Genomic DNA, 25,163 nt, shown 5'->3' on the forward strand with positions numbered 1-25,163 from the left:
CCCAATCATTTTAATAAATCAGGAAGAATGCAACAGTATTTTTAAATGGTTGGAATATTTTCACGGTTTTGAATCTGCTCATTTCTGTCATAAACGCATAAAATCCGCAGTCTACTTATAACAATGTAGTTGACGTAAATACGTGCCTTTTTGGTGTCAGTAATTTCTTCATACTCTTTGCTGGTCCCGCAAAAGTCACCATAGAACAGTACAGCGTCGCCGATTATAGTATTCGCGTCGCACTCAAAATTTGTTTGTAAAATGCTTCTGAGGAGATTGTCGAACCATTGCCTATCCTCGTCGTTGACTAAACGATCACAGAACACTCTCACATTTTCATGGTACCATAGCAACAACAATTTCTCACGTATCTGGAAACAAGTGGAGTTCAAAAGATTATTTCTCTAAATAAAAAATACTTTGGTCCTTTACGAAGTCAATTGAAAATTGAAGAGAATTATAAATTTATCTAAATCTTTAAACAGAATTTATAAGAAGCTCGGAGAAAAATAAAAGATTAAACTGATGCTTTGATTGGATCTCCATAGGAATGCGTTAATTGGAACTTATGATAGCCACTCAATCGAAATTGAACATTTAACCAAATCTTAAATTGCAGCTCCATAGAAATTCAAATAAAACTACAGATTCAGCTGGAGCTCGAATTGCAATGTAGTAAAAATCCAAAGAAAAATAAAAGAGACCTTAATTTTCTCCGGATTCATCATCAACATCCCCTGGAAAACTTTGCTGAGATCTCGCAGGTTGAAGGTGTAATGGGACTTGTGTGGGGTGGGTAGTAATTCATTGCAGATCGTGGTGAACAGGTTCAGCGTTGTTTCTATGAACGTGTTCAGCATGTCCCCAAACTTCTCTGTGCGGGAGAGCCACGAATTCAGAACTGTTCCGAATATGTGCCTCTGAAACCAAATTCAATTTTCACTCGCTTTGATTATTCCTTCCATTAATCCCATTTCTGTTGGATTGTTTCCGCCATAATTAATTGGAAAAATGAATGTTCCTATGAAAATGAGAGTAATGAGAAAATTAGTGAATGGAAAATTGTTTTTCTTTAGTCATTTTAGTGGATTGAGAATAATATTTGACACACTGGAATTTTTTGTAAATAAAATCGAAAATATTCTAAATAACGCGAAAATGGTTTTTCTTTAATTATTTTAATGGATTCAGAATAATATTCGAAAGGTATAAAAATAAATAAATACAGAATCGTCTTTTTTTATCTTCGCGCGTAAAGGTTAAAAAATCGACTGGCTAAAATCGTCGCTAATGAATCGCCGTCGATGAAAACAGTCCCGTTTTAGACAAATGGTGTTGTCGCTCGTTTTCTATCATGTTCACCCGGTGTTCTTCCATCGAGTGTGTCCAGGCCGACGCCTACGCGGAATAATTGCGGCTCGTGAAACAGAGTCATGGTAGTCGGGCCTAGCCGGGCCTCTGTTTGTCTTCTCGCCAGTGCCGGCTGCAATTAGGTCTCGTAAATCGTGCCGGTGCCCGCTATAATTTATCTTAATCACCTGCGCGGTCGCGAATAATGAGCGGCCGTAACTACCCCTATGCGACGGAGGATTCTCTAGCCTGCCCTCATCTCTCTTGCGCCCCCCTCTATCGAGTTTACAGTGATCGGCGAAGGTCGAACGGAGGACGATCGTTCGCACGGCCCTGGACAAAATGTATTTCTGTCTCCTCTTCTTGCGCGGCGGTTTCCACCATTCGTAGCAGAACCTTGCCTTTGCCAGCGATTTTTGTGAGACATCTTACTGAATTTTTATGCAAAATTGAAATTGTCTCTATCAATTGCAAGAATCGATTTTTAATCGATCTTTAGCTCTCTATTTCTTTATCTTTCTTCATTTATATTGATATGCTTAATAAGTTTAAAATTATATAATGACATTCATAATAAGTTCTAAATAATATATAACATTCTTAGATTTTTGAAATCTTTTCACTATTTTAATTTGGGTTAACTCATTTTTGTCATAAATGCATAAAACCTTGTTCAAACCTTGTTCTGTCATATAGTTTCGCTTATCATAGATTTCTAATTGACTTCGTTATTTTACGTAGAGAGTATTTGTTCCTTTAACCTATTTTGCAGATCCTAAATTCGTTGGGAATTGCAACATAATAATGTTTTGTACAAAATTAGAGAAATAGTTGGAACATGCAGTTATGTTCCTTACGTAGTCCACTTTCCTTCCAGGTCCATTTTTATTACCATATTTTTTTATTCGTTACATCGTTCCAGTCAGCGCGTCCAATCAGTCGTCAAGAAATGACGGTTTCTTTCTCTTTAATCCTTCTCCAAGTTTTTTTTCGACGCGACGCGACGAGCAGAGAGTAGAAGCCTGCATAGCTTCTTTTGATCAGCTCTTTCATGCTCCAGATTTCTCGTTTTGAACTGTCGTTGCAAGTTATGTGTACGTTCTCGCCAAGGACATTTTAAAATAAATTTACCTACTGACTTTTGCATCAACGACAGTATTTTTATTTCGAGTGACAATATCCAAAAATTTAATTAGAAGCCTCTCTTATTGTTCCCTTTTTTGATCGTATGATATTTTTCGATTCGTTATCAGGCAAACTCTCACGTTATTAGAGATTGTGTTATATTTTAGAAATATGGTTACACAGAATTTGAATCTATGGAGTTTGCGCTCAGGAGAAATCACTTTTGCTTACGGTTAATTAGTTCCAGTCAATTAGTGCTATATTGTTTGAACTTGTAATGAAAATACTTTTTCTGAAATACTTTTTTAAGCCACTGTACCTTTAAACAGCGAAATAGAAAACCAGCGAAGGTGAATTTATTTTCCTCAGCGGCGCCGACAATGAAACGAGAAACCACCCCCGCAGATATAAAGTTCATTCTCTTTTTACGGTGCTGCCGAATTTTCGAGGGGCTATAGTCTCGCGGTGTGATACTAAATTAGGCGAATCAACTTCACCGGTGCGTCTCAATTTCATTTATTCACTTCGCTTTCCACGCAAAATGGAATATTCAGAATACAGGCTGGAAGGAAATTAATGGATATAAAAATTAATTCCGGACCCCTTCTTCATTTTACCAAATTCTATCAACCCGAGGAAAGTAACGCGTGACATACTACAATAATTGGTTTGAGGATTTTATGCATAAATGAGAAAGATGAGTACGTGTATGACATTCAACAATTAATGTTTGAGTACGAGACCGGGTCAAGAGTGACATTTTTAAATTTCAAATTATACAGAATATACCATTAAAAATTATTTTTATATTTTAAGAGAAAAACATAAAAAAATATCAAAATATTGTAATCCTTTCATGACGTATATACTCATCATTACACATCAGAAATAACAGTCCTTTCTTGACGTATATATTCGTCGTTGGATAGCAAGATATTGTCAAATAAGAGCACGAAGTAAAACACGGCGTTAACAATATTTGTGAGATACAGAGTTATATTTGGCTCGATTTAATTAAAGGCTGTGTTCTTGGAGAAGTCATTTTTAAACGTGTCGAAGGGCAAAGGCTGAACTTCAAACGTCGATCGCCGAGTGTAATATTTTGGCGCGCTCGATGAGACGAAGATAAATTATTCTTAGTGGGCGCTTCTGTCTTCCGACATTAGTAGGCCATTAACTACCACTGTCCCGTTTATGCGACACTTCTCAGATGTTATTTTAAACGGATCGATCACCAAATGACAGTAATATTGGAATCTTTTTATTCGATGCCCTGGGTGTCAAGGAAATTACAGTCGTGCAATCCGTTCAGTCGTACAAACTGATTAAAATTATTAAGAACAAAAGCAAATGTCTACGTAGCTCCTGTACCTTGCAATCAATGCAAACAATTTTCATTTTGCACAGAAATCTGCAATTTCTTCATTATGAAGTAAAATTTATATTAAATGGCAAAGGTTAATCATCGGTTAACTGCTTTGGCAGCAAAATATCCGAAACCGTGAACAGTTCATTTACGAACAAACTTTCCAGCAAAGTTATAACGATGAAACTTCCTATTAATTATTTGATCACCGAGTATCTTTATTCACCAACGTATCTCTATCCTAGCGTGTTAATGAATTTAAAAATCGAATCAGTCTTCAAGTAGGTCTGGAACGTTAAAACTAAAATTGTACAGTATGCCGATTTTCAAATATTTTTTACCGACGTTTTTTTCCTGGAGGATACTAGTATTTCACTTGAAATTTTTCAACATGCTAGAAGCATTAGTTCACGAAATAACGGGTAAACAAAATTTCGAAAAAATCACTATTGATCGGAATTGCGAATAAAAAAATTAAAATCACTTTTTTCAGCTTTTTTATCCGAGCCCGTACCGAGTCAACTATATGTCGAAGATATACTTGTATGGGCCATCGAGAATTTTACATATATTTAGTTTTTCTTGCACGCAATTGAAGTTGGATACAATTTGTTTGCAGCTGAACCAGCGACGTAGGTTTATTGAAACAGTCGGAATAAAAATGATGATCGACAATGGAGAATGAGAAAGAAAAGGAGTGTTATAAATCGAGCGCTGCTGGACCGTATTGGACGAGTTCGGAGTTTTGAACGGTCCGCTCGGCGACGATAATTGGTTATTGGTTCCCAGCGTTTGATTGACGCTAACGGGTTCCGTTATAGTTCAGGGTAAACGTGGGCTGAAGAATTACCTTGGCATCGTCCTCCAGTTCTGGGAACCCGATGAAATGGAAATGTCGCAAGAGTCTGGCTGTGACCGGGTTCCTACCGCCTCCTGGTGGACCCATCGCTCCGACGAAACAAACGTCTTCGATGCTGCGGAAGGAGCCGATGTCCTTTCGGTCGTACCATCCTGAGATAACAGACATGAATTTCATATCGATTGTTCACGAATTTTGCCCCTTTCGATGGCGGTGACGAGTATACTCGCCGGGGATAGGGGACAATGTTTTTGGTCTATGACAAGTGTATCAGGATGCCAATAATGGTAATGTTTCTGTTACTTGGCGAGTATACTCGTCCCGAAGAGATTGCAATCTTTTGGTGAATGACGAGTATATTCGTCATGAAGGAATTGCAATCTTTTTGTTCAATGAGCACTATAGAAAGATGACAATGTTTTAATAACGAATATACTCGTTACGAGGATTGCGCTTGATTTTTACTATTTAGCGACGAGTATATTCGTCTTGGAAAGATGGTGATCTTTTTGTTAATTAACGATTTAAATATTTGGTTATTTAGTGTACAAGCAATTTTAATGCCAAATGCGGATTGTTTCATGTGAATGAGTCTGTAAATGAACTAAACTACAGGAGGCTTGCCATTAAAGTCCATAAACTGTCTAATCAGTTCAATGGGTGGCTGAGCACCGTACGTGTCAAGTGCAGGCATATTCAGGTCGTCGACGAAGAAGACTTGTTTTCTCAATATTGGCGGTCCGTAAGCGTCCTTGCGTCTTTTGCTTAGCTTTTCATCGATCAGGTCCTTTCCATGGAACGCAACGTAGTCATAATAACAACTACATTATACGCGCAACAAGTTTGAACTCGAAACATTTTCCAAACACCTCGAACTTCAAACTTCGACTTAACACATTTCTTAGACATACCTTAACACGTTGACTGCCACGGTACTTTTCAGGATTCCGGTGTGAAAATCCAATTTGATTTGATCATCATCACAAAAGACTGTTGTTCTTAAATAATTTATCATTTTATACGCGAATGTCATTTCTTAATGCAAAAATATTATATTAATCATATTATGGCAAGTTAACAAACTACGAGATAACACGTAGTTGGCAGTCAACGTGTTAACTTCAAACATTCATTATATAAATTTGTGTGTTCAATAATACAAAAAATAATGCAACGTTTGAGAAATAAATAAATATAAATATTATAATATATTACAAATTATAAAAACGAATACCTGAGTTTGATTGGCAGTGGTTCTAGCAGAGAACGTGATGAAATCGCATATGAATCTTTTTGGCATGTTTCTCGAGAGCTTTCCGGATACGGTCAGGGTTTTGCCACTGCCGGTTGGACCGATGCAGAGGACGTTCGAATCGTTGATCAACAGGTAGCCTAGTAACGTAGCACTTCTGACGCTGTCCATTGTGGGCACTTCAATATCTGTAAATTGCAAAAAGTATCACCTACACATCTTCCAAACAATTTTTAAAAAACAACTTCGTCGTTTGTCCTCTCGAATATCACCGAAACCGTTTGCAATATAAAAAAATATATCAAATAAAAATTGAATGGTTGCAAGCTTCACGTGTCTCGAGACAAATACCTTTTTCTTACATCACTGCGTAAAGGTCAAATAGAGGTCAACCGAATTTCTTTAAATAGAATCGTATATTTTTTAATATATCGATGGATGCCGTTAACTATGCTCTACAAAAAAGTACTGAACCACTTATGGCCCGAAACGAACAATTAACGAGATATAGCAATTTGAACATTGCATTATTCGAAAAATAGTTATTTCAAATTATGTGGCTCGTAATGCCATTCAACTTTTGATACATTTTGTGGTATCATTAATGGTTTCGTAAATGTTTGGGGGAATCGATTCTAATAGGACAAACTGCTTGTTGTGAATTTTTTTATTTTTTTGTTACAAATATAAATATTTAAAAATTATCCAACGTACCAGCGTATTGTGTGTTGGCCGTGATTACGATGGGAGGAATGTCTTCCAACCACATGTACCATTTGGGCGGAATTGGCTCTTGACCGTCAATAAGATCAGTGAAACCACCATCGTGTAATCTATGATCAACAATGGCCACTATTAGCCTAAGTGTACTATTAGCCTACTTAATTAAGTGCAATAGAGTCTCCTAGAACACTGTCCAATAATGCGTAATATCCCTATCTTACAAGAAGAGGACGCGACCTTCGGGGTCGACTACAAGTTCGGACAATTTCGGGCGGCAGCCCGAAACTCTCGGGTAGATCGAAACGCTCGGGCCACCCGGTGTGTCACGAAGTATCGCGCACCCGAACTTAGCCTGCCCGACTGTCTGCGATTCGGGCGGACTGCACATTTCTAGTATAAACAAATTCCATATCATCAAAGTGATCACTTCAACTCTCCCCCCCCCCCCCCCCCAAAAAAATTTTCAAGTATAATATCATATTCGATTTTAAGCCAAATTTTCCGTGAAACTATCGTTAGAATTTTCATTTAATTTTAAACAAAAGCGAGTGATTCAATACTAATTGATAATCGAGATTCTAGTGTACCTGTAGTCAAAGACAAGGCCATCCTCAGGGAATGGAAATTGATGGCGGTAAGCTTTCTGAACTCTCCGGATCCACTCGCTGAAAATACGGCGACTGTTATAGTCGCTGGACGCGCCTAAACTCCAAACTGCAGCGAAAGCTGCCCAGGGGTCTAACAGGTCCGCTGAAACACGACATTTTCTACTTTGAAAATTAGTTCAACTTTTCTCTCTACGTCCCTAGAAATATTTAAACTCTGCATATTTTTCATTTCGCACATAGAAAACGATGAAACACAAAAAATCATCAAACGAATACTAACCGAGAATAATAATAACAACGGGTAAAATGGAGATAACCAAATTTTACTACAATTAACGTAGAGTAAGCGTATACCAGTGTGGATACTATGATACAATTAAGTGAATGAGTAACACATTGACCTTAAGAACAAAATGAAAAGTTTCTGGAAGATAATATCGAACGACGAATTAACTCATCGTCTCTACTTAAAAGATTAAAACAGATTAAGACAGATTAAAACAAATTAAAAGATTCATAATATAATCCAAATATAATCGTATTCATTTCAACCTACTGGACCCACTGAAAAGGTTAATCAATTCCTATCTTACTCCAGTGTGATACAGTGGAAATTTGTCTGTCAGCTGACGAGTATACTCGTCATGAAGAGATTGCAACTTATTATCGAATGACGATTACATGATCAATACAATAATACAACATTACAATAACCATTATACAAAGATGACAATTTTTTCATTAGTCTCGAATACACGCATCGTGAAGCGATGGCATTCTTCTTTTTTTAATAACGAATATACTCGTCCCGAGAGAAGAGTTTTTTTTTGCTTGTTTAGTGACGAATATATTCGTCCTGAAAAGATGGCGAAGTTTCCCATTCAATGACGATGACATTTTTTATTCTAATTGACGAATATATTCAACACGAAGAAATTGTGATTTATAAATATTCCGCAGTCTAGAAATAGCTTTTCAGATTCCATGAATGTTTTACGATTGTTGAATAGTGCACAAGCATTATCCCGGATGGGCTAATAATTGTTCAATGTCCCGAAAGATGAACAACTTGTGATCCTTACGAATTAATGCTTGAAACGCTGCAGGTGGAGGTGGTTTTCCCTCGCGGCCAGCCATTGGACCGATACGGAAGTTCATCATGTTTATGTAGGATTGCACCATACCACAATCAACTGTGCTTACTATCTCCCGCAGGCTGTTTCGCAAAACTTTCAAACCAGGAAGAAGATATTGACTCGTCAGTTGGCCGATAGTCTCCACGTAGCTGCTCATGTTCTGCAATTAATCAGCTAAATTAGATATACCATATCAAGATTTAATTCTCTGCTAAACTCCAAAACAGACTACGGATTTTAATCATTTACGATAACAATAGGGTAGATCAACTGCAAAACGATAAAGATATTTCAAGAATTTTTTCAGAGCACTTTTGCATTACTTTCAACTGGTTAAAATTATTAACAAGAGAACTAAGTGTCTATGTGGATCGTGTACCTTGCAATATTGATTTAAACAGTTTTTATTTTGCACACAAATCCACGGTCTATCCATAACGATTGAGCAGAAACTGTTTCCGATAGAAAACCGTCAAAGAAAAGCTGGAATGTTTCCTTCACTGTGAAGTTAAATATTTACCGTTCAATCAGCGCTTCATCCGATCGGAATCTAAACGGAACCGTAGAACTGCTAAAAACTGCCGTCTGATTGCAGTTCGGGAGAATTTCTCGTATTTAAATAAAACTCCGTAAATCGTATGAACATTTTCCCGGAAGTGCAAAACAATTAAACGGACAGTCGACTGTCCGTCAAATTTCCAATTGATCGCTTTCAAAATTCGTAGAATTTTTTGCGCCCGTTTCCAATATTTGAATACGACGGTGAAAATTTCATTGACGAAAAACCAAAAATAAGGACTTTTGATTTTCGGATTTAAAAGGCCGAGCTTGCACTTAAAGTTTTCCGAACGCGTCGAACCTCAGTCCTTCTTTCTTTTTCATATCGTGATCCATCTCTACGTCCAGAATACTACAAAGAATGTAGCACCTTTTTCATAACTGTGACTCTGCAGACCGGACGTTTTTACATTTACAGAGGGTACTGTAACACGGTTTTGATTCGAACGCGGTGCAAAAATTGCATGTGCTGAACTTTGTAACACTGAAAACAGGATTTCGATGTACATACCACGGTGTAAAAATTTCGGAAACCCACCTATAACACGGTTCCATATAGCACGATACAATCTTCCGAATTTTTCCGACTATTAAATTTCTTTTCACACGATTTAGGTGCAGCACAATGAAAAAATGGCGTCATCCCTTCTACAACACGGTTTCTATATCCCACCCAATAACCATGACACAATCCCGATGATCCTTTCTAAATTTCGTTTAGCACGTTTTCGATACAACGTGGAACGAATTAACCGCGCTAGGAAGATCAAGTGTGTTTATAGCTGACGACTAATTTGAAGTAATTGTTTATATATATGTTTTTCGATTATAGGAGGATTCCCAGAGAACGGATCAACGGCGAACTATCATATTTCTAAAGTACTCACCCGCGGCAGAGATTTCAGCCAGCAGTTAATTATTGGTTCAAGTCCGAGGCCTTCCGGTTCCAGGTAAACCATACCGCATCTAAGGAATTGTCGATAAAACGCGAACCATTAGTTTTATCGGCGATATCGCGTCGCTACGTTATTGTTCGACCTCTGCGCGCTAATATCAGCTAATCCCCTCACTGTACACAGCTTCAACTAACACTCGTCACTTTAAAGCTGGTATATTTGGTAGAAATTGGAAAATAATAACGAAACAGACTTTAGCCTACATCGATTTTATATATTTTCAATTATATAAGATATATAAGATCATTTATATGTTTCAAATGAAAATTTGGAAGCAAGAATTGTAAAAATTGCAAACATGGTCAATTGTGGAAATTGCAAATTCGTACTGCAAAAATTGAAAAATCGTAGAATTGCAAAAATCGTAGAACTGCAAAATTGAAAAATTCCCAAACTCGTAAAATTGCAAATATTGCAAAAATCGTAGAATGGCAAATACTACAAAAATGTAAAAACTGCACATAATGTAAAAATTGCACATGTTTTCTGCAAAAATTTGTAAATTTGTAGAAACTATAATTATTGCAATGGTCGCAATGCTCGTATCAACCGTAATAATCACAATCATTGTAATAACCGCAAAAACCGCGAATTCAATGGATTGATTCAATTGTTTTTTTTTTCAATTGCCTTTTTTCAATTATTAGAGGAAGCGCAGTGTATATTATTTCAACACAGTGGGTTGCGTGTTCAGTTCTAATTGGAAGTTAATATAAATCGAAAAACATGTTAAAAGCGTGTAGAAAGGATTTTCGGCGGAAGTAACATGCGCATCAATCACCATACGCTCGAAATAAAAAAAAACGGGGATTGGTGTGTCAGTCAACGATGAGAAAGCACATTGGACGTAACAAATGACGGGGAATGTGCCTCGGAAGGAAGCTCCATAACCATAAACCTTTGATCATCGAACGGGTCAGAAGGTGGGGGTGGAGGTGGGGGAGAGACGTTTGAAAAATTCACGGTATTTTCCTATCCAATTTCCTATCCCAATTTTCTTATGCATTTTCAGTAACTCAGTTTCTATGATGCACTTCCTGCAATGCAGTTTCTACAATACATTTTCTGTTGAGCAGATTTTACGATGCACTTCCAATTATGTATTTTCTCAACTGAATTTTGTCTTTTAGATTTTCTCGTATGCATTGTGGGTGATTTTGCGCCTATACAGCGTTTGTATAGTTTGAGCGTTCCATTTCGAATATTTCTCAGACTTACCTCGAGACAGTGGCAGGAGATGCGACTCTTAGGTCAGCGACTTCGAACATCATCGTCATAGTAGGCAGAATCTTCATGATTTCCCCGGACGTTAGGCAGAGTTTCTTATTGTCGTCGAGCACAGTGTTCATGTTTTCGATCCACAGAGCGTCGACGGGTCCGTCGAAAATGTACCACCGTTTGTTCCCGTCACTTGACGCAATTCCGGCCCTGAGCAGCGTGGAAAAAATACCATCGGTCCTGAAACATATCAATCTTACAGATTTTGATCTCCCGAATGCGAAACCAAAAAATAAAATGTCCAATTTTCAACTTTGGGAATTTTTTCTGCTTGGATGGCAAAAGGCAGGCAAATATTGTTCGCGTGGAATTATTCTGCAGACTGTCCAGAATATTACAGCATATTTTTTGTAATTTTATCAGCGTGCAAAAATGTTTAAACGAATCAAGGGAACATTAACGAAACGCTTTTCTCGGAAATTTTGCAATTTTAAGAATATTTTCTGTTTTCACCGTGAAATTTATGCGAACGCTTCTTTCGTAGAACGAGTCTGCTGATTTTTCCACGTGCTATACTTTTGTGTAGTACAAAAAAGAGTGCACAGAAAATATCTTTGCGACAGTCAATAACGCAGCCGACCTTCCATTAACCGTAACTCAAGTTACACGACGTGGTCACGAACTCCGATTTCTAATTATAACATCAATTTTCGAAATCCCTGATCATAGGCGTGATCAATATACGGAAAGTTCATTTGCAATTTGCAATTAAAAAATTTACTTGCTGCGGCGGAACATACTCGGACTTTCATTAACGAGCACATCGAAAGAAACGATGAAACGTTCGAAACTGACGAATGAATACCTTTATTTATATTTTCTAATTCATTCAAAAAGGGGATTCACTGTTTCATTTGAAAATTAAAATGCTGCGCATGTTACACGTTTCAATGTTTGCCGAATTTCAACTACTGAGAGTTAATTAAATTTCAACCGCGATTCGAGTTATACTTGTTGCGCGACGGAAATGTCACCGTGTACCAACTTTAAGGATTGAAAATCGATGTTTTTCGGTGTTCGTTGGAGTAGATGTTCCGTGTGAAACGACTCACCATTCCCGCGTGTTCAGGTCGTATTCGCCGTACAGCTGGCCCATGGTAATGGATTTCGGGTTCAATACGAACGTGAAGACCGGTGTGAACGGTTTTCCGCTCGGCTGCGGTTGTCCTTTTAGTTTTGTGCAGGCGTCCTTCAGCACTTGGTAGCACTGCGAACCAAATACATGTAACTATTGCGCATACACGTACTTTAGTCGATTGTACAAATAAATTCTAAAACGATCCGACACGTAACAGATATTTTTTTACAATTTTTCTGTTTTATCCAAGATCCCGGCCACAACGACTGAAAAGACGAAAAAAAGTTCGGAAAAATGCGGATTTCCGTGACGCATTTTCCCATTGTTTGATCGTACGAAAAAAATGGTAAAAAGAGATCCGAGTGAATGTTCACCCCTTGGTAGCACTATGGCAAACCGAATACCTTTACTCACTACATTTTCATTATTCGATTGCACGAAAAAATTCTAAAACATTCTAACATGTAACAAATAATTTTTTGCGATTTTTTTTATTCAAGATCCTGACCAGAAAAATCGCAAACACGAAAGAAGTTCCAAGAAACGCAGATTTCCGACACATTCCCATTTTTGATCGTACGTAAAAGTTGTAAAAAATAGAAGTTTTGACACGTAGTAGATAAATACATGAAGCTCAGATTAAATAAAATTATATTTCTTCTCCTACCCATTCTGATAAATTGAAAATAATATAACAGTCTTCGCTAATTCTCCTGACGGTTTTCGCTGTTCTGTCGTTAATAATCTGCGGTCTAGTTAAGATCACTAATTGTTTATCAGAACGAAGAGCAACAGATCAACGAAAATTGTTTAACCCTATGCGAACGAGAATTTTTTAAAACAAATATTTTCCTACAACTAGATTGTGTATCGAGGTCTTAAATCGTGGGAGAAATAAACAATATTTATAATGTTTGCAACTTTAGGAATTAGGTGTATAGTCCTCAAAGGGTTAACACGAAGAACTCTCCTGAAAGGCTGTTGCGTTGACAGGCGAACAAACTGTATTTTTCCTCGAGCCACCAAGTATAGTTTAGCAACCGCACATCGATCTTGTGATTTCGAAACGGTAAATTAATTATCTAGCAACACCCCCGGAGAATCCTTATGCACCGTCGTTATGGCATCTGCAGAAAAACTGCGATTAGGCAAACCACAACGTCTAACACAACGTGGACACCTTCACTTTCACTTTCACAATAATTAATATTAAAAAACTGACACTGTTCCAGACACTGAGAAAATTGGTATGAGCACAGTAGAAATAAATTCACAAATACTATTTTATTTATTTGACTTTAATATACAGGGTGTCCAACATAACACTTTTCACGATTTTTCAAGTACTTGCGATAATCTGACAAACAAATATTTTAAACAAAAGTTGATCAGTTTTCGAATTTTATAAAGCTTTTTAAAAAAGTTTCCGCTTTTTATTAAAATTATCAACCAGAAACGGTAACTGATCGAATAGACAGCGGAATTTATGCATTTATGCAAAAAATAATTAAATTAATACCTTCCAATATTAGTGCGCAAAAATTTAAATTTCACATTTTTGTGTTCAATAAACAGTTTACGAGTTATTTTAGGTTTCACTTCTTATTGGGGCACATCGTGCATTGAATGGATTTCCTTGCGAAACTATAGCAATTAATGAACGCTGTTTCATTCCATTATTCAACGAAAAACGGATAAAAAGAAATTGTTTCGTCGAGAAATAATTAACATTTTCGATAAAATACTATTCAACGTATGTCGCTGAACAAAAGAACATTTGAAAACAACTCGAATCGTTTCGGCCTCTTGAAAAACATTCGCATCAATTCTGTATATATTTTCTAGAAATATGCTGTTTCACGGAAACATAAAACAAACAGGTGAAATGTGCCGACGCATCTGCAATAGATTTAAAGAGATTTCTTTATGAAAATGGAGATCGGAGCGCGCGTGGCAGCTTTTTTCTGTTTACCGAAAAACGCACTGTTGATATTGTATTTAGATGTAGATGGAAGTTGCGGATTGAATCGTGCCGGCGAGCAATCACGGACAAACAAATCAATGCGGAAAACTGTAAAACCGTTTGCTTTTGTTTACAACGGCTGAGATTGTCTCGGGGAAAGGATGAACGAGCGTATTCACAACCGGGATTTTCTGTGCTCATTGCATTATCGTATCGGGTCGGGAAAAAAAATCATTTTCACCGAGTCAATAGGAAAAGTTGATTATTCCGATCGTGGAAATAAATACCCGATAAGTCTATCGAAATCAATCATAAAATCAATACTCGGGAAAGCCAATACACGTGCCGTTCCTTGCGACTAGGATTTATTATATATCGGGTCGCAGAACAATTGTGGTCTTTTGTGTTGTGGTTTAGATGCAGATTTAAAAACAGATCGCAGTTACTTGTCTGAATTAAAATAAAATTAAAGTGGGCTTAATTTCAAACGGTAAAAACGGAAGAGTTTAAAAATATATAAAATATAATATTAAATTAAATAGTATTATAATATGTTATATTGTATATACAATAATATATACGTTATATTTTTTTATCATATGATATTTAATATATTGTTGTGAACCTATTGAGCACATTGAGAAAAAAAAAATGAATTCCTGTTCCAATCCTATTTGTTGTAATTCAGGTAAAAAGTGTTTATTTTGCATGATAAAATGCTGTCTATTCATTATACGAGGAAAAGTGTATGTGATCATCGATGGAGCGAGTCGAAAAGTAAATAAGCTTAGAAATGATGGTTCCCTATGGCAAAACTTGGACGCAGATTTTTTAAGAAGATTGTATGTGGTGATCGGTAGAAAGAGTTCCAAAGCGACTAAGCTAATGAGATTATGGTTTTCTATGGAAAATTTTGCATGTTAGTGTTTACAGGACGGGTTAGCTTAGAAATGAGTAGTTTTCTGCCGACTCCCATAAGAGCTCGGAGAGTGTACGACGCGATTCGATTCGATTCGTTTCAAAGCCCAAAGCGCATGCGAGCGGGTTTCGCCGGGCTGGTGCACGCGAGTGTGAAAGCGGAACGCGCTTCCAGTTTATCCGACGGCGCTTCCCGTCGCGCGACGCCTCCGTTCCGCTTCCGTCGCGACGCCGATTCACGTCTTTCCGCTCTGAACCGCACGGGACCGCGTCCCACCTCGCGAAAACCCTCGAGCCCGTCAAATCTTCTCGCTAAAACAAACTTTGGATCATCGCTAAACAACAATTTTCTACGACATGTGTACCCCTCGTGTGTATGTATGTATCGAATCGCAATGTGAATATTTTAAATATTTTAAATGTTGTTGGTTGAAGTTGTCTTATTTGTACACCGTATTCTTGTATCGATATAGCGAAGTTACAAGTTTTATAAACAAAGTTTGGAAAGGTTGCGATCGGTCGGAATTACCGAGGGAAATACAACAGATTGTTGCTTGGAACTTTGTTATTCGGTACATTGTAATGCTGCATTCATATAGTGGAGTTATAAATTGTGTTGACAATTTTTTGAGAGATTGCGATTGTTCGGAATTGTGGACAAATAGCCATAGGTTCTTTGCAACTTTGTTATCGGTATACTATATTGTGTTTTAACACAACGAAGTTTCCATTTAGTTAACAAATTGCAATTGATCGGGATTATAGATAAAACGCTACAGGTTGTTGTTTGCAACTTTGTTACCTGAACACAGTATTGTTGCATCGATGCAAACGTAGTTATACATTCGCCGTCATACACTTCTCTGCATTAATTGCCACACTCTAAAACTGTCATCCGCGTGTTGTGACACTGTTGTAGCACACGTGGACGTGTGTAAAAAACAATTTTTCTCGCATCCAGATAAAACGGCTCATGGTTCGCGAAAGTTAGAATCTTTTTCGGCATACAGTCACTGCTTCCTCTTTTTTCGATTTTTTTTAAAGAAAGTAATCAATGTTTCAATACAACCCTGGCAACGAGTATTTTTGATTTCTATAAAATATTCATGTTTAGAAAGTTGAAAAGATACAATTTGACAACACTGTAGGCAACCGTATCCGTCACATTTAAAATAAAATACAGTGTTTTCACTGTGATTTTAACAATTTGATCACTCATTATGGCGGTATTTATTATGGGGCACTTCTATGTACAAGAAAAACAAGTAAGCGAACACGTCAATTTGTATGCAATTAAAATGTCTGACAAATATTTCTATTATCGACAATCGTTTAAGCTAAGTGGGTGAAAACTGCTGTTAAAGTTAGGGGTGAAAGCGACTTATGTAGTTGGGGGTGCAAAGTGCTTTCGTGAATATCTCGGGAACTAAGGGTGTAGAGGGAAAAACTTTTGCAAAAAACACGTAGCTTTTTGTCACAAATCCAATCACATAGAAAATTTTGATAAAATTATCTACTTCACAATGTATGAAAAATTGCATATTTGTTTACAAATTCTGTTGTCAAATATTAATCCATTTTCTACGAATAAAAATAGTAAACACTTATGTTTGAAATTTTTGTGTTTTTCACGACATTCGTGAACGAAATTCGTTGAAAGTCGGTTTTTTAATACCTTAAAAGCTGCATCGCAAGTATTAGTAAGACGTGCAAGAGCATACACGACTCTAGACATGTCTTCCATTAATATTCAAACACTTTCTAAAATAGACTTTTAAAAAACTTTTAAAATGGGGTGATACGAGTTGAGCTTGTTCGTGACATTAGAAGCATTGGTACACATTAGAGGTAGCTTTTCACAGCTACTTCAATCTGCATCTGCATTAATAATGTATATAATACCTATGACACACATACCGTCCCAATCTTGAGATGTTTGTGCTTATTTATTAACTAGATTTCGAGGTCATCGATATTTTTTTATGTGGAACCCTTGCACGTTCTTGTAGGTAACGAAAAGACGAATCCAACTACTACCACAACGATACCACTGTGATCATTCGATCTCGAGATATTTGTGTTTGAAAAGTAAAATTTTATTAATTTCTTAATGGTATCGTTATGGTAGTCGTTGGATTCGACTTTTTGTTCTCTACAAGAATATCGAAGAAAAACACCAGATGACATTAAAAAGATATACCAGACTTAGAAATTTTGTACAAAATTAACAATAAGAAAAGACTCTCTCCATGGTCGCATATACCCCGTCGGACGGCATAACCTTGTCGCGAGAAGTTTTTTCCTACAGCAATAAATAAGACAAACGTTTAGATCCCCTGTGTAAAACAAATGGTTGAATTTTTCTCCTGTTTTTCAAAGTTTTGCGTGTAATCCCTTAAGGATTGCCACGGTTAGCGTGTGTTAGGTGAGTTGAACCGCCGAACCGAGCCGTCGATTTTGATCCCCGGCATCATCGGTCTCGCGAGATTTATCGGGTCACTGCGCTGGAATCTCGATCCCTGGCGACCTTGACGGTCCACAAGCGCCAAGACATAAATCTTTCGGCGGCCGGACGAGACCGTCGACCGTCAGAAATACGACGGATTCCTGCGCGTTGACTTTTCACCGACGTTAAGTCGACCAGGAAATCGCCCGCGACTGTATCGATTCGTCGCGTCGATAGCTACGAATCAACTCGATGACACTTTTGGGACCGACTATTCCAATTACAATGTGGGCGAAGAACTAGAGGGTTTACCAAGGTCGAATTTTGGGGAGCGAACTGTGGCTCGGAATCACGGAAAGCTAGACAACAATCGGATTTTGGTAGTACTTTTGGTTAAATCTTTTCACCTTCTGTGACAGCAAGTCTCCTTCAACAATGTTTCGTATATATACTATTTTACATTCACCGCCACATGAATTATACATATATGTATATCTTGTTTTTAAACTTTTTCTATCCAGTTCCACAATAGTCTACTGTATTAATCCAATGACAATATTTTCGTTTCTAATCATTTCTTAATGAAAACGTATTACCTTTATCAACGTATTCGGGATATTTTCCTGATGAGAATGAATACAAGAACGATATGATTCGGTCTATATTTATGTCAGGACTGCTTAACTGGTGGCTCGTGAGCCACTTTTAACTCTTTCCCCTACCTTCATCTTTGGCAAAATACCCCTACCGTGGACGACAGGCCCGGTGTCTTCCCAAAAGCTAGGCAGTCACAGGGGAAAGGAGAGTCGTAGCTGTACCTCATTTTGACCCGCTTCACTTCGCTCACGTTACAATTTTGCACTATTCGGCGAGCGAGCTTCGTGGCATCTCTACCCCCGGATAGTGGAGAGAACGGGGAGGGGGAATGGTGGGAGCGTTGTGTGGCTCATGGCGGAAAAAAGAAATTATTTCTATTTACTATTTCGTAAATCTTTGACATATTTTCTAAGTGAGACTTTTTTTATGCAGTCCGTTGCGATATGTTGTAAAAAATTATTTGTTATAGCTATTTATAAAGTTTGTGAATATTTTTTTTGTGCTTTTTTATTTTATTTTATTTTTTTGTTTCAATTTCTTTTTTTTTTTTACTTTTTTTGTGCATAAAAACTGGTTTGTCCGTAGCACGTATATATATATAAGCTACTGATGCAAATGGATTAATATTTCGTAGAAGAGGTATACGTATATTGCATTTAATAAATCATTTTGACACTGCAGGTGAACAACGAATTGTACTAACGTAGCGAACGCGTTTCCAAGTCACTGAAACGAATGCTAGGAGTGAAACTTTCGGCCAGGCAGTCCTGGTTTATATAAGCCACGATTCAGTAGAACCTCGATTATCCGAACCGTTGACGTCATAACTCCTTTAACATTGAACTCTTCTGAATTTAATCTAAACCGATTCATATACAACACGATTTATTGTACAAATCGGTAAAGATTTCATTTAGTATTGAAAGTAACTATTTTCTTATACAAACCCTCATGTTCCGTTGATTAGCTCGAATAATCGATGTTCTATCATATTGTGAATTAAACAATCAAATATGCACCGAACCATATCATGTTTATACTCGTTTAAATCAGAAATACGTCACATATATGATGGTAACAAACTTCTTTAAAAAAATCGTTAAAAAAATGTTAAAAAAAGTGGCGCCTCGAAATTTTATGTGCAATAGCCAATTGCTGTAGAATCTAGCGACCGAAAGGAAGTTATAGAGGTGGTTGATCGTGCTGTTCTTTTGACGGGTAAGGATCGATAGAGAATAGAGCCGGAAAGTGGTAAGCCTCGCGATGGGTCGTCGAGAATCGACTGCATTCCGGCGGCGAGCGTCTGTTTGATTATCACGCTGGCCTTCGGCTCCATCTTCTTCCCGACGGTATACAATGTGGATCGATAAATCGCGGCTGTTTGTTGATTTACAACATGGGAAGTTCGCCATGATCTTTTTTTTCTTTATTTAATTATTCAGTATGTCGCAAAAATATTGGGTCAGTACCTGAACTGAATACCATAGTGTATCTTTTTTGAAAATTCGTGTTTTGGGATTTAGAATTTGATCAATTGGTAAATAGTTCAAATTAGTTTCAACGCTTGGTAGGTTTAGTGTTATTTATGTTTTTCTTGCAAATTCTGAGAAAGCGACCACTACCAGTCGTGTACCCATAAAAAAGACATATCCTTCCGATTCGCATAATCGATAAATTTTTATATTCCTCGGAACCACAGTAACAAATTGAAAAATCTTGCTATGGTGATGCAACGTGAGTCAATAAATATTTCACAGCGTTTCAAGGACACTCGCTCGAAAAATCAACCTTTTAAACAATTTTGAGAATCGCCTGGCAAAAACTAATATCTGTCTGCATATCTGGTGAATTTTTTAACATACACAAAGTTACTATAAAATGCTAACACGATACTTTTGTTTGTTAAAGACTGCATTTTTATTTATTAATAGTTAATATTAAGCACTATGTGTAATTACTATGTGTAATTAATACTCTGTTAATTTTCATGGTATATTATAAAAAGTAACGCGGTATTTTTTAAATTTTCAATATAGGCCCACAAAAGAAGTTGTTAAAAACAACTTTAGTATTTTCTCTGCAATTCCGACTTATTGCAACTTTTTCAAGATTCCTTACTCATGACAAGTAATAAACTAATTGTTCTAACACTCTACTTTTAAAAAAAATCCAAATTATGGTTCGATATTCAAAAAGTCTTTTCAAAAGTTTCCCATCATTACTGTGTACAGGCAGTAGATAAACGTAAGATTTTTTATGAGATCGAACGAAATGCCGCCGTTCGCTGTTCAGCTAGCTCGCAAGATAATTATAGACTCGAAATTTGTCTTTCGTTTCGAGCCGGCACTCTAAACTCCTCCCAACTGCTTCCGCAAATTTTCACGTCATTGTACTGAATTCGTAAATTTAAGAATTTTTTGTGCCTTCGCTGTAGAAGCTAAATGAATGTTCTTTGCGTGGAATCATTCAGCAGGTTCTACAGATTACGACAGTATTTTTTTGTTCAACATCGTGAACATTGAAACATTTTTAAACAGAGTTTAAAGCGAACGCTTTTACGACAATAATTCAATAATCATGACCGAATTTTCAACTTTCAGAGATTTTTCCGATTTAATCGTAAAAGCCATACGAATATTTATTATGTTGAATGATTCTACAGACTCTCCCAAACACGACGGTATATTATTTTCTAACGGTATAAACATTTAAGAATGTATAAATGATGTTTGTAATTTTGGCAACTCGAAAATATTTCACATAACTGCGATAATTGTTGTTAAATATTTTAATATTTTTGTTGTTAAATATTTCTTTTCGGAGATATAAAAGCATTATGAGTTTAATTTCGTAAATATTTTCTCCACAAATTAATTTTTACGCTCTAACACAAAATTGTGTCATTCAATTGTGACCAACACAACAATCATGTCGTCGATAATTACAGAAGAAATTATTAGATCGAAAAATCGGGGGTTGACTTGACATTCAACAATTAAAATTGTTACTGTTTGTATTGAAGAATCTGTTTAGCAATTTTTTAACTCTTCATTGCAGATTTTTAAGAAGTTCTAAATTTAACATACGTCAAAGTAGAGGTGCTTCTTTAATTACGCGAAACATTGCTTTAAACATTGTCAAACGTGCTTAAATGTTTATACCGTTTTAAGCAAATTCTATTACATTTAGAAACGTTTACGGAATTCTCATTAGCAAAGTACACTTGTGTAGGTAGTAGGTTTCTTAGTCGGAATGCAAAACATTTCTATAGTTTGAAATATAAAGTTTCCCTTCGAAATGAATTTTGATTATGTTGCCTTTGCACAAAGTGATATGAAAACATTTGTATTGTAAAAATGAGCTCGAAACGAAATTTAATAATGTCATTGAATTTTGTTGAAGCTGCCTTTGCACAAAGTACATCATAATACTAAAATATGTTTATTGTAAAAATGTGTTGTTATAGCAGTCCACTATTCGAACGGTAACCACGGATTCTGAAATGTTGCTTTCAAAATTTTAACGTAGAAAATCGGTGTGAAAATTCACGAGAAAATTCACTGATTCCGTAAACAAGCTGTATAAAATGTTAATCATTTTCCTGGAGAAAAAAATGTTTAAAGAATTTCTCTCGGCTACGTAAATTTTTATTGAAAAAATTCGACAATTTCTCGGAATACTTTCAGCAGGACGTATTCAAAGAAAATGTCAATCATTCCCGATATTTCCAGGTTGACATACTCTCTTCGTAAACTGTCCTATCGATTTCGAAATTGTTCAGATCGGTGATTTTAAATTGAAGAATAACGTAAAAGTACAGTGAACAGAGTCGTCGTCGAGCGAGTCAGTGAAAATTGTTAATTAGTAGAACAAAAGAACAATGTAACGGCGTGAAATAGGAATAATATGACAAAGAACTGTTGGAAAACAATATTATCAATAACACAGAGACAAATAATATTTGCAGGGGTCAGTGAAAATTATTAATTAAGCAAAGGAAAGAACAATGTAAAAAAGAAGCAATGAAGAACAATTTATAACAATAATTCATTACTATTAGTATGCAATAAAAATTTCTAAAAGGCTGGTTATAAAGAACAATTGTGTCATGGATGGTGTCAGTGAAAATTGTTAAACAAGTGTCCTAGAAAACAATATAACGACACAAAAACTCATATAACAATATTAAGAACACTACGACGACGTAAAGGACAATCTAAAAATAATATTATTATTAAGAATAGCCAGTATCAATTGTTAAAAACCGATATAACAACGCATGGAACAATAATACCAGTCAGTGAAGATTGTTAATGTGACCTTAAAACAATGTATCAGCCTAGAAAACAATGCAACGATGCAAAAGAAACAAAACAGTGACACAAAGAACAACATAACGATAATAATATAACCATAACTTCAGGAAAGTGAGCATCGCCGAGTTCAGCAAAAGTGATAACGCTTCATAGACGTTTCAGGATCTCAGACGAGGACATCACCTGCGGACGACATCCGGAATAACAGAGGCAGTTAATGAATGCGAGAACAGTTCGGCCTCGAAGTAATCGGAAGCAGCAACTAGTTACGTGAACGAGGAGCCGAAGGTCGCGCATGTAAATTAACGGCAGCTTTATTTATCATCCTTCTAACGCCGAGAGGTGGATACATAGGACAGAAGAACTCTTCGCGGCAATCTCGAAATGAATCGGAGCTTGTAAAAGCAGTTGATGGTATAAAGAGCCTCAAGGAGCCTCTACAAGACGGTCTAGGATCCTACCGTGGTGAAGTTCCGGTCGGAGATAGTTGTACGAAGTGCCCTAGAGTTTAGAGAGTCGAGTGTGTGGTTCGCTTCATCGATGGAAGGATTGGTCTATGCAATCATACTGTATGGAAGATCGAATATGGACTCTAAGATTTATCAGGATTTTCCTACCGGGCCTGGGATCCACTAGGATTTTTCTAAGACTCTTGAAATCCACTGGGATTGTTTTGCAGGGGCGGTAATCCACTAGGATTTTTCTGCGGAGCTTGTAATCCTTTAGGATTTTTCTAAGAAGCCTGAAATCCACTGGGATTTTTCTGAAAATCCTGAAATCCGCTATACTTCTATTACAAGGCCTGAAATTCACCAGGATTCTTCTATGAAGCCTGAAACCATCTACCACTAGGATTTTTCTACGGAGCTTGAGATCCTCTACGACATAGGACCGCCAACATCAGTACCTTTCCGAGACCAAAAAGTACAGACTCACCAAACAAAACAAAGACGTCTCATCATGTTATAGTTACCACCAGCAAGAACATTTTAGAGTGCGAAGGAAGCAGACATCCTAAATTCAAAATCAAGCAAACATCCTACAGTCGAAAGCAAGCAAACATCCCAGCACCTCGAGCAAGCTAACCTCTGGGAATCCAAAAGCAATGACTCTACTTCCATCAACAGTAACATCCGCCGAACCGCAGCCATAATCTTCGCCACGTAAACAAATCAAGGAGAACCCTCTATCGAGACTATAATATTCCATCAGAGATTCACAAAAGAACAAAGCTCAGCGAAGCAACGAATTCAACATGCTGTCGATAACTTCCACCTTGACTCTGAGCCCCAGATGTCACGAAGACAGCTCATTGGATCTGTTTCGAATCCGACGGTCGGCGACGCCATCTACAGTCGCGAATCTGACGCACTATGGTTTCAAGAACCGCAGTTACGAGCTTAATCTGGAGTACGAAGAGAAGGTTCCCGAGGCTTGCCACTCGCTATACTTCCTCCTGGACTTTTTTCATCAGTACTACATCCCGGCGATCATTCTGTTGGGCCTGGTTGGTAATTTACTGTCCTGCATAGTGTTTTTAAACACCTACTTGAGGATTCGCAGCTCGAGCTATTACCTGGCAGCTTTGGCCACGGCGGATTTTGGATTTTTAATAACGTTGTTGCTGGTATGGCTGAACAATACCCTCGGCTGGAAGGTGTTCAATAAAGATGGCTGGTGCGAGACGTTGGTTTATGTAAGTGCAGTTTGCAGTTCGTTAAGTGTCTGGCTGATAGTTGCATTCACGGTCGAGAGGTTCATCGCGGTGCAGTATCCGCTGCATCGGCCGCATATCTGCACTATTGCTAGGGCCAAGGCCATTGTTCTTGTCCTAGTGATTCTAGCATTGGCTAGTCACTCGTACTCGTTCGTCACCGCTGGCGTGGTACTGACGCGCGACGGTGAGGAGTACTGTGACCTCAAGAGCGAGTACATGGAGACCATGAAGATTATCAATATTATTGACAGTATCGTCAGCCTGATCGCGCCGCTGGTGCTCATCATCGTGATGAACACCATGATCATGAGGAATCTGCTCAAGTTCAGCAAACGTTTCAACGAGACCCCATCGGCCTGCACCGATTGCCCGAGCAGGGAACGGTCGGACATCAACTTGAACCAGATTCCGGTAAGTCTTTACCCTTGAGATTGTTCGTTGGTTGGTAGTCTGCGGATTTTTATGCAAAATAATCTTTAATTGATAAATAAGTCTTTTTTCAAGCATTTTAAGAATAATGTAACAGTGTTTCTTAAAACCTTCATATACTTTCAATGTTTTGCATTTGATCTAGCCATTTTTCTCGTAAATGCATCAAATCCGCAGCCTATTGATTAGTGTTGATAGATTGTATTGGTAGATGTAGATAGGTTGAGTGTATTAAATGTATAATATTTAGGTATACAGGGCGGAATACCGGTCTGATTGGTAGGAGTGAAATAAGATAATGTGGATATGATCATATAGTTGAGTGATACACATTCTTGCACTTGGTCTAGTGGATTGCAATTACTGATTGGGGTCTAGTTTATAGTATCGTGTGATAGTTCAGGACTGTGTCTTCTTTTAGTAAATGGCGCCCACCGATGCCAGTGGGCACAGCTAGTGTCGCCGGATGAGGAGAGGGGGCACGAATT

At 37.3% G+C, this 25,163-nt stretch overlaps 2 protein-coding genes across 4 annotated transcripts in view; one reads left to right on the top strand and one right to left on the bottom strand.

Annotated features, from left to right (window-relative positions):
- Window positions 1–25,163, bottom strand: part of LOC143355506 (dynein axonemal heavy chain 1) — a 114,290-nt gene that overhangs the window by 34,844 nt on the left and 54,283 nt on the right. Inside the window, exons 19-29 of the mRNA XM_076790344.1 lie at window positions 12,264–12,418; window positions 11,152–11,391; window positions 9,865–9,943; window positions 8,366–8,579; window positions 7,263–7,425; window positions 6,667–6,785; window positions 5,935–6,140; window positions 5,325–5,487; window positions 4,692–4,852; window positions 705–920; window positions 147–371 (exon numbers count right to left, since the gene is read on the bottom strand). Of these exons, the coding sequence (XP_076646459.1) occupies window positions 147–371; window positions 705–920; window positions 4,692–4,852; window positions 5,325–5,487; window positions 5,935–6,140; window positions 6,667–6,785; window positions 7,263–7,425; window positions 8,366–8,579; window positions 9,865–9,943; window positions 11,152–11,391; window positions 12,264–12,418 (1,941 nt within the window). The remainder of the gene's footprint in view (window positions 1–146; window positions 372–704; window positions 921–4,691; window positions 4,853–5,324; window positions 5,488–5,934; window positions 6,141–6,666; window positions 6,786–7,262; window positions 7,426–8,365; window positions 8,580–9,864; window positions 9,944–11,151; window positions 11,392–12,263; window positions 12,419–25,163) is intronic.
- The window catches only part of LOC143355516 (uncharacterized), a 42,679-nt gene continuing 32,879 nt past the window's right edge, over window positions 15,364–25,163 (top strand). The window contains exons 1-2 of one of the 3 annotated variants that reach the window (XM_076790373.1): window positions 15,364–15,548; window positions 21,995–24,657. In XM_076790373.1, the coding sequence (XP_076646488.1) occupies window positions 23,785–24,657 (873 nt within the window). In that variant the 5' untranslated portion in view covers window positions 15,364–15,548; window positions 21,995–23,784. Of the gene's footprint in view, window positions 15,549–21,953; window positions 24,658–25,163 lie in introns of those variants that run through there. The other 2 variants (XM_076790375.1, XM_076790374.1) reach the window with 2 other exon arrangements.

The sequence above is a fragment of the Halictus rubicundus genome, chromosome 7 (genome assembly GCF_050948215.1).
Source record: "Halictus rubicundus isolate RS-2024b chromosome 7, iyHalRubi1_principal, whole genome shotgun sequence".
NCBI classification, from domain to species: Eukaryota; Metazoa; Arthropoda; class Insecta; order Hymenoptera; family Halictidae; genus Halictus; species Halictus rubicundus.